At 46.5% G+C, this 15,741-nt stretch overlaps 1 protein-coding gene across 1 annotated transcript in view; it reads right to left on the bottom strand.

Moving 5' to 3' along the window:
• Positions 1 to 15,062, bottom strand: part of gabbr2 (gamma-aminobutyric acid (GABA) B receptor, 2) — a 203,711-nt gene extending 188,649 nt beyond the window's left edge. Inside the window, exon 1 of the mRNA XM_086177580.1 lies at positions 14,258 to 15,062. Coding sequence (XP_086033706.1) covers positions 14,258 to 14,578 — 321 coding nt within the window. The 5' untranslated portion in view covers positions 14,579 to 15,062. The remainder of the gene's footprint in view (positions 1 to 14,257) is intronic.
• Between the last annotated feature and the right edge of the window lie 679 nt (positions 15,063 to 15,741).

The following is a 15,741-nucleotide window of genomic DNA, read 5'->3' as shown; positions in this document are numbered from 1 at the left end:
GGACAAAGACCTGATGTGTATCGCAGGCCGGGGCGCTGTGTCACGCTGTAACATGCTGCAGTCACATACCGGCAACACATCACTATAGTTACGCCGTCAGACAGTCCTAGCACAAATTCAAGGAACTCTCGGGTCAGGGAAATGTGTCTGACACAAGTAGTTTTTTTCACCATCTGTATCCCAACATGCACAGACACACACACATTCAGACAGAATGCAGTAAACAGCCGTTATAAATAAACTCAACTAAAACCAGAGCTTAGGATACTCTTCATATTCTCAGGCCACCTGAATTTAAATTTCATCAAATCTATACATTTTATCGGCTTCTTTTATATATATATATATATATATATATATATAAATATATATATATATACATACATATAAACTGGACTATTAGGTTATTGCAAACAATTTAATGAGATTAAATAAAGATCAAATTAAAAAAATAAAAAGAATTTTTAAAAGCTGCATCAGGCAGAGGCTGAATGAGACAAAGTTCACTGACCTCAATCAAACAGGAGTTGATTAAGTGACTGAACTTTATTAATCACTGTTCCTTGTTCCTTGTCTGTGGAGGGATTGGATGGAAACGCGAGAGGACCCTACCTCGATTCTCAGCTGATTAAAAACAGCTTGTTAAATTATAAGTTGGGTTTTTTTTTCCACCAAAATTCAAAGGACATTAATGTCAGTGTCACTATTCAACCCTTGCACTGTGTAAAACTAAATCAGAGCTCTCCTTGTAGAACACAAATTGTCTCCTTTGCTTCATTCTTGCCATGTATTGGAGAAATGCATATTTAGCATGGGTGTCCCTTACAATTCCAATCCTGTTATAATACATGGAACATCGGCAGCTGGTGAAAGGATGAATATATGACTCTTTATGGAAAAATCAGTTTACAGTTGACATCGTGATGTCTAAATACAGCAGATTAGATACCGCTTGTTTTTCTTGCAATACAGAATACACTGCTTTCTAAAACCCCTGTGAAGGCGAAACCCCATGACCTTTTGCAGATCATCCAGGTAAAGGCTTGTTGATGCTCAACATGAAATAACCTTACGGACGGGGCCTTGTGTTATTGTTATGTTTGTTATTGCCTGAAACGTGACGTGGAATTGAACTCTGAACTCTGCCCTCTAGTGGATGCATTACCTAACAACCACGGCAATGTTAAGCACGCATTGGGGAAGTTTGACGTCTGGCAGCGTTCGAAATGCAGCATTAATGAGCCTTAAGTCCGAAAGAAAAGTGATTATTCCACTTTCTCATTGGTGTTTATCTAAACCCAGGTTGAATCACGCTGCACCCGCTAGGAGAGGGAAAGCTCACCGAAAAGGTGTCTGCTCTCGCAAGTTTGTGTCATGGCGTGAGAGACGGAGGCACCTGCCCGAGCTGGCGCGTCCCAGCTGCGACCATGACAACAACTCGGCGCTCCGGGACCAAATGCTAAGCGCCGATGACCCCTGGGAGAAAGTTGCACACATGCTACAATCGCACACGTTGCGTGCTGCCAGAACACAATGCACGGAGATCCACCCTGGGCCCTGTGTTGTGCTCATAGGGCCCAGCATAAAAGTAATCACTTCTACAGAAACACACCTCCCAAGAACAAGACAACACCCTTTTCTTTGGCCAAGAATTACATGAGCCTTAATGTAATTACAGGCCTGACAAGGACAGACTGTTTCTGCTTATTGCTCTCCGCTGCTCTTTGCCCCCTTGAGAGAGGCAAACAGGAACATTGTTCGCTCCTATCCACTAATGACGGCAGCACTCCCATTCCACGCTAATCCTTTCATTTCTGTCCACTCGGAGGAGAGGGACAGCGGGGTGGCGAGGCAAACTCGGCGCCTGCGAGGAACGTAGGGGGAGCGAAATGAAGGGTGCAAGGAGAAGACGGCGTTGGACTGAAATGTAATAGACGGCTTAAGCGATGCCGAGTAAAGAACAAGTCATGGTTTCCATTTGGTTCCAAATATCAGTGCGCTGAGACGAGATGCAATATTTCACATTTAAATCACATCTCCAGAAACGCAGGTGAGTGTCATACACCCGGATTTTAAGTGATGGAAATTCTCCGGACATGCGGCATCCAGGCGCCTCTCCCGGGGCCGGTAACCATAAGCTCAAGAAACATGTTCTCCTGGAAATCATCCGCAGGTATAAAGACAAGAAAAAATAAAAAAGACATTATGAGGAAACGGGCTTGCCTCATCATAAACATCACCCTGGATCCATTTATCGCCCCTTAAACAATAAGCGCTGAGAGAACCGTCGCACTCGCACCGCTTTTCACAAGAGCGGGGTCGCATTTTCAACAGTTTGCAGAGGAACAAGTCCAAACACCGGTCAAACATCCAGCCATGTTAAATGTCTCTGCAAATGGTTGAGTTGGTAATCGATGGCAGCCCTGCACACCGGCCGCAGGAGTTGTGACAAACTAATTGAGCTCCGCGTTTAAAAAGGCGGCGGCCTTCATCAATATCTTCAGCAAATACATATGGTTTTACAAGGAGGAATGTGTATCGAAAATGAAAATTTTACTTTGGGGCTATCAGACAATATTTTGGTTGGTAATGAGACCGGCTTGCGTATTCTCCTTTGACAGAAGCAACACATATATATTTTTCTTTTCATTTTCTCCTCGCTGGAGTGTTATCCTCGCACGTGAGAACGGTCAGCACGGGTCACACCTCATGGGCGAAGCCTTGGAGTTCGCCTCGTTGCCGAGCACGGCGGCACCACTGCTGTCGGCGTCGAGAACCTGAAGCACCGTTAAAGTTGAGAAATGCGTGCTTGTGTTTCAAACTGCCGTGATAAACAGTTGGCCGTGCGAAGGTATTTTTCAACTCTGCAGAAAACCACCCGTGTATGCCTTTTTCATATTGTTTACGCTTTGCATCTTCATTAATATGTGCATGGGTGATTTTAAATCCTAGCTGCCTTGCGTCCCCTCTCCCTCTCCTCTACGGTATCCTCCCGCCTCTTTCTGTCTCTTGAGTGATTTCCCAGCGGACGTCTCCTCCGCAGCACGGCCAGGTGCATCACAGGTTGACTGTTTGCGTAGCTTTAGCAGGAGTCCCGCTAACTGTTTAACCACCTTCGCTGCACATTTTGCATCGTTATGGTCGATAATGACGGTAGAACGACTCCAGACTTCAGACTGGTGGCGAAGCCAAACAAAAAAAAAAAAAAAAGAAAGAAAAATTAGATGTGCCCACCATTTGCATATTTAAATCAGATGAGAAACCTCTCTGATTCTGTGTCAGCCTCCCTGATGCTGATCTGATCTGAAGTCAGTGACATATTAATTTGGATCATAACTGTGTCACATGAATAACTATATCAGAGACCAAATTTGCATCGACACCCCACCCCCCCCCGACCCCACGTCGAGCATGTTTTATTCTCCTTGTTCCTACGGTTTAACGTCGAAGCTCCATTGTGCGGGACGATCCGGGTTTAGGGGGCTGTTTTCACATTCAAGGATGAAAGTGTAAATTTGCACTTTCCCGTTGGAAAAAAAGCGGGCTTTACGAGCCTCTCTTTACGAGGCCTGATTTGTGACATCACAAACACTGCAAAGTCAATCCCGGAGGTGGAGCGTGCGCTGGTGAGCGGCTGAACGGAGATCCTCCTTGCTCACTCAGGTGCGGTTTAACTGCAGAACAACTCACTTTTATGACCGCAAACAGACAAGTGTGGTGGAAAAAGTTGGAGTTTCATCAATTCCTCCTGATGAGCTGGCACGCCTGGCAATGCAGCCAGGAGCGTGTGCGCGTGCATGTGTGTACAGCCCTTTGACTCCCTCTCATGTTGACGCATCTATCCAGTTACAAACAGGTCAAGATGTCCGCCCCCCCCACCTTAGAGTCTCAAAGAAGCAATTAACAGAATACCGAAGATGAAGGTGATAAGTATCATGGATTCCAAACATGTTGCATAGACCACATTTTCTGGACTATAGAGCGCACCTGTAAATAAGCCGCATCCGCTCTATTAAAAAAAAAAAAAAAGTTAAAAAAAATATATACAAGCCACGCCAGGCTATAAGCCGCAGGTATATATGTTGAAAAGAAATGTCCTCCAGGACATTTTCAAGTTCAGACCACCTGCTTTTATGTCCTCTGAAAGCTTTTTTCGACTTTTGGCATTGCATGAGCTCTTCCCGCTGCCGCTTCCAACGTGGCACCATAGCTTCATTGACGCTAAGCTTGCGTGGCGCAGCGTGGTTTTCTTCGTGGATAGCAAGCTCGATGGCCTTCAACTTATAACTAGCATCATACAAGCTTCTTCTTGTGGTTTCCATGATGAAGGGGCGAGGATTTTAAAATAAGTACCAGTTAGTAATTTGTCGTGCGTGTTCTATCTGCTTTTTATTTGCTCTTTCTGCTATTCTTCTTTGCATTGATTTATACATCTTATCTTATTTGGGATTCTACTTCCGCCCCCTAACGATGGAAGAAAAATCCATAGAATAGCCGCACTTTTGTATACGGCGCATGGTTCAAAACCTAGGAAAAAAGTAGCGGCTTATAGTCCAAAAAATACGGTATCAATGATTGTGAATGAGCACCGCAATTGATGCAGAGAAACCTGCAATAATGCTGAAACTAATCAATTTATATATTATTGGGATGTAACCAGCAGCTGTCCTTTAAGGTCCTTCCTCTATTTGGTCCATAATAATATAAGAATAATATAACAAACTAAAGTCAGGCCACATTTTGCATGATGTGTCACTGAGCTCGCCTGGCAAACAGACAAATCTGACAAACTCACAAATCTTTTTCTTGTGTCAAATCCCGCTGGCCTGTAGCTGCGGGGAGTGTTGGGCATTCCCAGAGGTCATATTTGTAAACACAAGATGGCCATCGTAGTTGAACTGGACAACCTTGTCCTGGATTTATTTCAAAAGATATCCAAAAAAAATATTTAGAAAAGAAAATATACTTCAGAGGAAAGACAATGGTCCGAACAAGCAGCCTGCTTACAATTTACATCGCAAGCTCAGGTTACTCTGATATCTGACTAGTTGTCGCGTTAAGCACGTTGCTCAAATTTATAGGTTATTCCAGTTGTGTGCACGTCACTCTTCTGCCTGTAACCCTGAACCAGAACTTGCCGCCCTGGTGGCCACCAGCGATGGTGTCCAAACATTTAGATAATTTCCAACAAAACGATTGGAGATAATAAATCAATAATTCTTCAATGCAAGTATTGAGGGTGAAAATCAGATAGGAACTCTGCGGTGCGAGGCCTTGCTGGTGCCTTTATATTGCAAGATGATACTAAGAGGAACAGGACATTATAAAATCATGGAAGAAAATATAAGTGACAAAGAACGCTTGATACTGGAGCAGTCTCTGAAAAACCAGGACATTCGGTCATCTAAGGTAGGGTGGACAAAGTTTTAGATTCAAAGCAAAAGGTTCAAATACCGTTGGGATACAGTGCTTCTGCAGAAAAGTGAAACCACAGAGGTGGAGCTCACCTGTCATAAGCGGAGGAGAAGAAGCACACCCATACCGAAAACCCCTCCATCCTGGTGTTTTCACTCAGGCATGCCTTGCAGAATACAAAAACATGTAAACTGCTATCCAATTACACAGTGAGGATACCATGAGAGGTGATTGGGTCCATCTTGGAAAATTATAAGAGCCACTGGGATTTTCACATAAGTACCTCCACCCACACACCCGGCATACAGACTATTTCCCCATCCCTTTCCTACCTTCCGGTAGCATTCATGCTCAAATGAACATTTCAACTGCTTCGCAAGCAACCGACGGGACTTGGCTTAAGGTGCTTTTTGAAATTGAATTCCGCCGTTTCCTTTCTCATACATTTAGCCCTTGACTTGATCAGCACACCGGGGCCCGAGGGGTGGCCGCGCGGACCAGAGATAACACGGCGACCTCTACCTCTATCTATCAAATTAGCAACATATGCGCACAAACAATGAGATTCGGTGAAACATCATGTAATGTAATCTACTCCCAGCAAATGTAAGGTGCTCTGTACAGAAAGCCAGAAGGCTAATTTGTTTTTGTCACACTTGAACTAACCATTTAAATTCTTGTGCTCTGAATACCAATAAAGCCGGAGGTTATTAACATATTTAGCAAAAAAATAAAAAGGATGCTCTTTGGTTGTTATGGATTACTGCACCAGAAAGGCAGCAGACCGTGATTTGTGTCACATCCCTGCTCAAGCCTAAGGGATCGTCATCCTCAGGTGTGAACCCAGGGGGACGGTCAAAAGGTCGTTGGCGGTTAACATGGACAACTACTGTACAATCTGATGCGGGGGAAAATAAACAAAGCCCAGGAGCCTACATGTCAGTTTCTTATGTTTGATCAGCTTTCATGCTAACTATGCATGGGAAATGGTAGATTTCAATAAGAGACCCTTCTGTGTGGAATCTCTATGTTTAGCATGTGTCTGCGGGGGTTTCCTACGAGTTCTCTGGTTTCCTCCCACAGTCCAAAAGTGTGCATTGGAGACACTGATGTGTGAAAGGGACGGTGAATAGTTGTATGGCTCTACATGTGGCCCTGGGATAGACTGGCGATAATCCGGGGTGAACACCTCCTCTTACCCGGGCTCCGGAGTGCAAGATGGGCGGTGTGGATAAGGAATGAATGAATGCATGAAAGATTAGGGTGTATGGTACCTATGAGCATATGAGGCTTTTTTGTTGCTGTAGAATAATAACAATAATAATCCATGTTGTCATCTCAGCTCGGATGCACCGCTGACCTACGGTGATAATGTTCTCCAGAAACCCCGAAACAGCTCTCGTGATGCTAAGGATGCCATGTCAGATTGCAAATAAATATTCCTTTAAAACTTCATAGCCACGTGCTTTTCAAATAATTTGATGGATAACGTGAGTGCTGATTTGCAGAGATGCACAAGAAGCGAAAAAAAAGTGAAAGCTTGTGTTGGAAAAAAATAAAAGCGATGGATTAGAATTCAGGCGGAGCATCTGACTGGGCCTCATAGTGACACAAGGAGAAAAAAAAAAGGTAATGAAAGCAATCTGGTCTTTTTGCAACGCCATTATTCTTTTTTTTTTATACTGGAACCAAGTGACACTTCCCAACTGACCGCATTGTCCTGACCTCAGGCGCTGCTGCAGGGGTGCCAATTGAAAACAGCCGCGGCCTTATGAGGGAGCGCGGCTCTTTAGTGAGTGTGTGTGTGGAGGGGGGGGGTCGTCTGTATGAAGTATAGCGACAGGCTGTGCAAGCAGAGGCGCATTTGCATGACGCACACGCAGAATGCAAGTGGGACTGTGTCCATGCGCTGTCGATGGCGCTTTCTCATGTGCTACGCCTGCTGCAATAAAGCCTGCTTCATTGAGAAACTTTGCGTATTGCGGTCTTTCCTCCTCGGGAGCCTCCGGGTCGCTGGATGCTCGTCTCGAACAAAAAGGTCAGCAATTAGCACTCGGAAATAGTAGATTTCGTAGCTTTTACTAAATTGTGACCCCTGGCTGCCATTTCGCATGAAACCAAGAAACGAGAGAAACATTAAAAATAATAAAAACACGGACGATAAACATAAATCTTGAGAGACACCGACTGCGCATCTCATTACTAGCCGTAATTGCTTTTTTTTTTTCTCCCGCCACGTGGCCATTAAAGTGCATAGCCTCGGAGAAACATTCGCAAATGGCATTACATTACTGCCCAATAAGAATTAAGAGGTTGGCCATTTCCGCTGCCTGCTAAAAAGGATGATATAATCCTATTTTGGGATCTCCATCTCTTTCTCTCCTGCCTCTCTCGGAGTTTCCCTTGAGATCCTGTTGGTTCTATGAGAAGGGCTGCTGCACATTGATCCCCACTATCTGTGTCGGGTCAGTGGATACAGCCACACTCAGCACTTTCTGTATTCTCCGAGAGTAGTGGGGCTGTCACGGGCCGCTCTGCCTGAATATTCGCTCTGCGAGATGCAGTGATGCGCAATCTTTTTTTTCTTCTCAATGAGCCCTGGGTCACGGCCACACTGTTGAATAGATGTCGGATGTTTAGATAATGTTAGTCCTTACATTTGAGACGTGCAGAGGTGCTGGCTTCCCCGGCCCATGTGAGATGGTTTTACCGGGAAGTGAGTTAAAGCGTACGGGCTGTAGCTGTGTGAGCTAACTTTTATACATCTATGAGCGAATCCATATGTTGTCTTAATCACCATAACATCATGTTCTTTTAATTCAGTGGAGAACTCAGATGAACTTTCTAACATTTGACCAGGCGATGTGCTGGATGAAAGGCTCCATTTGTCCGTCTCTCTATTCCTTTCTCAGTAGCGCTTGATGTCTGACGCTGTGGTCGTTCCACGGTCGTCTGAGCTGCAGCGCTTACATAACAGTTCTTCTCACGCAACCGCCATTACCAGTATAATCTTTGAATCCAAACGGAATTATTTTTAAACCGGCTGCTGACGTCTCCATGCCGTTAGCTTCCTCGCATCTCCGTGTCCTGTTGGTTGCCAGGCTGCAAAAACTGTGTGAGAATTCTCCTGACTACATTAAAATGAGAAAAGATGATATCTCTATCTCTAGGAAAATACAAATATTTGACAAAATAATCAGGTCCTCTAAAGTAATGTGCAGTCATTTACCAACAATAAGTAAGAACCAACCAAAAACTAGCCTTTTGATCCAAATGTTTTTTATTTTCTTCTAAGTTATGTAAGTAAAACCATGAACAAATAGCAAACATAAAAAGCGGAGCCAAAACAGCCAGCAACCCATAACCAGCGCCAACCCCGACCTCCATATTGTTAATGCCTCTCCAAGGGGAAAAAAAATGAACTTCTTAGGACAAAATGACAGAATGTCTTACACGCGCTCAAGGGGAAGCCCCTTCCCCTGCGAACGAGCGTAGCGCGCAACGCTTTCAGGCTCGCCAACGTGCGCGCAAATGTGACATGTCGCATCGAGTCCTCGGAGCAGGGGACACATACGTGTAGCTTGCGCCAACGGGGCCTCAGGAGGCGCTCGGTATTACATGGATGGACAGTCTGATACTATAAATACCCATCTGCATATATCGCATCCATCGCTGCTGCACGCGTGCAAGGTCTGCAACTCCTTAGACAGACTGCGCATCTTTGTGCTCGGATTGATTAAACATTTCAAAAATACACGCGTTTCCTCTCGGACTACCAAAAACATGTCGGGGAGAGAATCCCTACACCGAAGCAGGCTGAAGTTTTCTGCCCAGAGGCGGAGGTTAGGCGGGAGATGTGTGCATTTTGAAGGGATGGAGGCACTACTTGTTCCACGGGTCACCTTGCGAGTGGCAACCAAAGTTATTTACTCTATTGTGTGCATGAGTTGAGAGTTAATAGATACTTGACTGTTCCCATTTTACTGCAATTTTTTTTATGCTCTGTCTGCCCGCTGGAAACATATATCTCCAAAAGTAGTGATTTTGACTTTTTTTTTTTATTTTTCAAATCTCCTGTCCCTGGAGCTAATGTAACTGTTGAGAAAAACAACTCTTGGATCAGCTGAAAAATACATTGTCACAAAGCTAAAAACTGTCTTGACTCTTTTTTTAGAGATTAAACTGCATACAAAAGAGTTGACTTGGCCTCGATTCTTAAATTCTACTGAGATAGTGATCAACTGTCACCTCCGAAATGACGGTAAAACACCAAGGACAACTGTACTACGCAATAAGTAGGTTTACTTTTGATTGTTTAGGTAATTTTTGCTGAAGAAACAACGTTTCCTTTTCCTTCTGTAATGTTTTGAATCAGACTACTTGTATGAGTAACACCTACACGTTAACTAACATCGTATGATTTTTATTTGTTCTGACCCAAGTCATATAATTAATAAAATTCAAAGAACCTTTTTGTTTTTGTTTCTATTATTTCCCTTGAACTCTGAATTATCAAGTCGTGACAGATGGTGACTTTCTCAAAATGAACAGTCTGAATTGCACCGCGCTAACTGTTCATGGGAGTAACGAGCTGTCATGGTTTTCCAAGATGAGTGTGTGTGATGTGTGTGTGTGTGAATACAGTGTTTTGTGCCTCGTATGTTTTGTTTGTATTTAGGATTTTTATTTGCGGTTCGGGATCTCTGGATCTGATCCCTCAGATCAGGCTCAGTGCTGACCCAGGAGTCTTAACTGACCAGGGTCAACTTTACTGAACTGCGAGCCAATTCGACAATTTATATCAGCATGAGGCAAATCATTAGAATCGTGTGTTAGTTTCCTGGGCTAGGAGGCGTTTTAATTGCTGTCATTTGTTTAAAAATACTGCGGTTCTCTGTTAGTATGCATTATAGAATAGACCAGAGTGTCGATCATTATCTTTTCAGCCTCTTGCAACTTGAGCTTTTCTGAGATCAGCTGGATCTAAATAACTAAGTACAGTCTTTGAACGTGAAGCACTTTTGTAATATAAACATCCCTATATGGTGCATCCAAGTATCTAATGAGGATTTATTTCAGTGTAGACTTTCATCAAACTGTCAAGGCGTTAGATTGTCCCAAGATTTTCCTGTTTGGGTGCAGGGAGGGAAATGCAAATTGCATTTTCTTTTTTTACCAGTGTCGTAGCTTGCTACAATCGCTAGCCTTGTTTGTACTCCCGTTGGTGTTGTGTGTTATTTGTTTCTGCAAATACTTACAGGCACAAAAAGTCCCTATGTAAGAGAACAATAGGAGGTTAGGTAGAATAAAGATTAGGGCAGAGTGAACTCAAAATGAAAAGTGGATCTCAAGAGATGGCGATAAATTGGACACATGCATTTTCTTTATTCATTCGTTCCCTATACGGCTTACCCTGCACTCACAGGGGGCGGGAGCCTATCCCAGCTGTCATTGGGAGAGAGACCCTATTCACCCTGAACCGGACACCAGGTAATTATATTTCTTATTCACGCGTCACACATAGACAGACATTCAACTATTCATTCGTCTGGACAATTTAGGCTCTGGAATGAACTTCCTGCAGAACGTGGAGAGCAGACACAGGCACAGAAAGGCTCCCCTGTCGGAATTGAACCTGGGACTTTCTTGCTGTGAGGCGGAAGTGTAAACTACTGCGCTGCTGTGCCACTCACAGGCATGTTTTCTAATTTGCAGGAGTATAAGTATCTGCAGATGCTTAAAAACAGATGGCTGAGGTTGCCGGTAGAAAAAAAGGAAAAGATCAGGGCAGAGCTAATCTTAAAATAAATGCATTCAAATATATCATTACCGGTATTTCAAAACTCTATAACCTCATAGTGTTTGGCAAAATAACAGGAGGTTTACATTTACTATAGTACACAAGTCGATTAATCAGGTTTTGAAATGAATACTACTGAAAACTACGGTTTTTCAAAATGCTAATAACTATTTCATACATATTGATAATAAGCGATCTTTCCAAGAGTGGCTCTTCTCCCAGGGCTGTCACACATCCTTTAAGCTGGTGAACTAGCATAGCTTAGCCTCGAACGCTCTCACTGCCCAAAGTCTGCCTTCCATCCTCTTCCAATGCTTCCTTTCCTCTTCAAAGCTTTGATCCTCTAAGCCTGCCGAGCTACAGTATCAGTCCTCGGTTACACTAAAACCCACACTCACACAACTCGGGCTGCACTGGAGGACCAGATCCAGCTCCAGCGCTAAGCCTCCCAGTTGATATAATCCACGGCGCTCTTTTTCTACCTGCGACGATTCGGGGTTTTTCGAAGGAGAAATGGATTGTCGTCCGCGGAGGCTTCGTTCTCCTGCGCCTTTCGGCGGATCGGCGGGCATCTCGCATCGGGACAACGGCAATTATCTAGCCGTCTCAATCTAACGGCTCGGCCTCGGCTCTTAAGCGGAGGGGGGGAGGCGGCCCCCCGAGGCCTCGGCATCCCCATCATCATCACCACCTCACTGCTCCACGGCACCATGGGATGCACTGGACCTGCTCAGTCAACCCATAGCTTCACCGACAGGGGATAAAGGGATAAAGAGCCTCTGTTCAGGGACTGATTACTTACATCTGCCATGCTAAATCCCAGTGCCCACACATGCACACACATGTGTACAAACACAGCACAAGTACACACTTGGCCTGCAGCTGGCTGCATCCAAGGCACTGAAGCATGTATTGCTTTCTGACATTTGGTATCTACGAGAGTGTGTGTGTGTGTGTGCTCGGAATTCTTATCCATGCACAAGTAAAACGATTGTATGACAAGAAACACATGTTTTCTAAACCGCGCGACTTCACATTTTTGCTCTCGTAAGCATGTCAGCGACTCCAAAAGCAATATAGTCAACACCGCAGCAATAACTCAAAAAGGTCCCGTCCACTGCAAATGTTATGAGTACTGAGACGCAACATTTTCAGGGGCCTTATCAAACAACACTTTCTCATATCTCAAGATGTTATTGGAATCATGTTTTTCCTGCTAAATCATCTGTTTCTTTATTGCTGTCTGTAAATATATCTGAATGCAGTAATATCGTGTAATTGCACTTTCAAGCTGAAGCCCAGCTCTCCCTCGTTGGCGTTCACGGGTTCTGCTCTGCGCTTGACTTTTAAAACATTCTGAGGATGAAAGTGGTCAAGTGGTTGGTCCCGCTCCTCTTGTGGGCCCACTGGGGTCACGTGTGCAGAAAAAATATTTCCCTAAATGTCTTAGGTTGATCTTTGATTGTGAAGGACATGTGTGACACGGCTATTTAAAAATATTCAATGCTGCATTTTGATTTAATTATTCACTCATTCACTTCAATGAAAAAAATGCACTGTAAAACTATTGATGCAACTGCGATCACTTTTCTTTTTTTTCTCTCAACTGCACCTTAGCGCTTCTGTCACTTTGAAAATCAAACCTAACCGTATCTACCTCAGCATAACTGAGGTGGTTGTTCTCAAATCAAATATCCCCTTTCTCATTAGTTCCCATCGATTGCCAGTCTTAGACAGAGAGCATCGCGAGCAGACGCTCCTGGTGACCGGATGTCAGGTTGGCCCACTGACCTCTAACTCCCAGCTCATCTTTCCCTCCCGGGGAATAGACAGGGTAAAAAAAAGGGAAAAAAAAATCATAGCTTCTCATAAGAGCATATTAATCCCATGGTCGAAGTGCACGCACACTGCCATGGAGGGCTTACCTCTGTCAACACAGATTTATGTACTCCGGCCCACACAAGCACCTGTGCATCTACAGTCTGCTGAATAATGGCTGGACGGACACGCAAAAAATACCGACAGGAATGATTTACAGTGCGGTTAAGACATAACAGCTGATGCCAAAAAAAAAAAAAAAAAAAAAAAAACATTAATCCGGGGTGTTAAAACTGTGTCATTCAACCGTTTTGTGTCAAAGTGGAGCAATCACAGTGGCCTGTCAATTTCCTTTGCGTTGTCATGGCAACTCTAGTACGCAACATCATTTATCCAGAAGTGTGCCTTTGCAGAACCGCAGAACCCTCTGGGATGAGGGTTTAAACGTCTTCAAGTGAAGAAATTCAAGTCCAGCTGCCACGACAAGACGATTTCGACTAGAATTCAACATGACCTGGATGACTGAGAACCTCCGCAGGCATTTGCATGAAAGTGTACTTCCGAAAGCGAGAGGGTGCAAAAGCCAGAGCACACCAGCTGATTTGTTGTTGTCATATTTTTTTTTTTTTTTTACTACAGGAGGGACAGATGGGAGTTTTGGGAGGTGAGACGCGGCAGGGAGAGATGGGGGATCCAATTACGCCATCTTCAGGCGCGATGCAAACAAGCCCCGAAAATAGTTAGTGAGAGAAGAAGGGGGGGGGATTCGTGACCGAAAACCTTCGGGACGCGACAACCGGGTCCCGTGACGAGACGATTGACAAAGTGTCACGGCGCGGCGTCGCGTTTCCAATCCGTCGCCAAGCGGCCCGGCAGAACACGCAATGGCCCGTGAGCCGAAGCGCATAGGGAGGATGGAAGGGGGTGATGTCATTCAAAAAAAAAAAAAATTAAAAAAAATAGATAACGAGAAGCCACAGCGGTCGCGTTTTTGCGCTCCGACGACGCAAAAAAACTGCGCAGATGCCCAAACTAAAACGAACGAGAAAAAAAAAGCGCGCATCGCCCATTTGCGCGCACCGAGCGGTGCGCTGCGGGTTGACGAGCGTGACACTGACATGCGTGCGCAAACCCCCCCCCCCCCAACACACACACACACAACTATTTCGAAGCGAAGCGCCAGCAGCGACGGCAGCTTTGGACGGAGGGACGCAGCGTTCTTACCTCGGTGTCATAGATTTTGGTGATGAGTGAGAAGGAGTACTTCCTGGATTCGCGCATGTGCTGGATGGCCAGCTGGACCGCGGGTTCGATGCCCTGACTGATGCTGCTCATCAGCGCCGATTCGTTCATGGGCATGAGCACCATGATGGGCAAATTCTCCCCGTCCCGCGCGAACCAGCTGTTGTCCTGTCCGTGCTTGGTGCGGTCGTTGCACACTTTGGCCGCCGCCGGCTGGAGGAGCGGCAGCAGCGCGGCGAGCAGCAGGCATCCCGTCGGGAGGAACATCTCCCGGCCGCCGCAGTCCCTCCGGGCCGGGGCCATGCTACCGGTGAACCAGACGCGATCCCGCCGCGCTGTCACTGTTCGGACATCTCGGCTCCGGCGCCGGTCCGGCGTGATCGGACGCCCGCCCGCCCGCCCAGGAAGCCGCAGCCTGCGCGTCCGAGCGGAGCGGGCAGCGGGAGCCGCAGCAGCCCCCGCAGCGGGGAGAGCCGGCGCCGTGGATTATTGCTGCGATCCGGGGAGGGGGAGGGGGGGATGTCTCCACAAAAGCACCGCTGTAAGAATATTCCAAAGATTCGCGTGGTGGAGAAAGCGAGGTGGTGGTGGTGGTGGTGGAGGGGGGTGGGGGTGGAGGGGGGGTGTGTGTGGGGGGGGGGGAGCTACCTCTGCTGCCTCTCTGTCTCCGTCATCCAGGCGAGCTCCTGTCAAAACAAGCCCCTGCAACCCCCCCTTTTCACCTTTAAATCGCACCACTTATCTCAGGAGCAACAAGGAGGATGCCCCCCCTCGTCGCCCCCCCCCCTCTCCCTGCTACCCCCGGACCCCCCCGCCTCCTCCTCCACCACCACCACCACCACCACCTCCGGGCGCAAAATAAGACCACCGCAGGTTGGCGGACAGGGATCGATCACTCTTCCTGATAGTTGTTCGCGTCCGAAGTCGATCCCCAGCTCGGAGACGCAGATGCGGGCATCCCTGCCGGGCGCAGCGGCACGGAGGCTGAAGCCGGCGAGCGATGAGGCTGCCGCGGAGCCAACTACAAGCGAGGAGAGTAGGTGCGCCGGAGAGGTCCGGGTCGGAGGGGGGTGTCCGGGGACTTGACAGCCCTCAGGACCGGGATGCTCATCTCCGATGGTGCGTCAGAGGAGCCCTGGAGCTGGAGCCCACGCCAACGCCGCCACCGCTGCCGCCGCCGCCGCCGCCGCTGCTGATGCTGATGCTGCTGCTCACCGTGCGCGCAAGAGGGAGCAGTGGATGTGGAGGAGGAGAGGAAACGAGGGAGGGAGAGGATGAGAGGAGGAGGAGGAGGAGGAGGAGGAGAGGATACAGCCTGGTTGAAAGGCTGCATGGGCTTTATGAAGGGCAGAATCATCGGCTGCTCGACAGCCAGCAGGGATTTACTGGGCTTTTATTTAACGGGAGGCAGCTTGAGATCTGTGCGCGTAGCGAACGGCTAGTTAAAATATTTAGGCCGCGCACAC

The sequence above is a fragment of the Fistularia commersonii genome, chromosome 30 (genome assembly GCF_037954325.1).
Source record: "Fistularia commersonii isolate RoL2024-O1a breed Wild chromosome 30, RoL_Fcom_v1.0, whole genome shotgun sequence".
NCBI classification, from domain to species: domain Eukaryota; kingdom Metazoa; phylum Chordata; class Actinopteri; order Syngnathiformes; family Fistulariidae; genus Fistularia; species Fistularia commersonii.
This window is presented reverse-complemented; position numbering and strand designations above follow the sequence as displayed.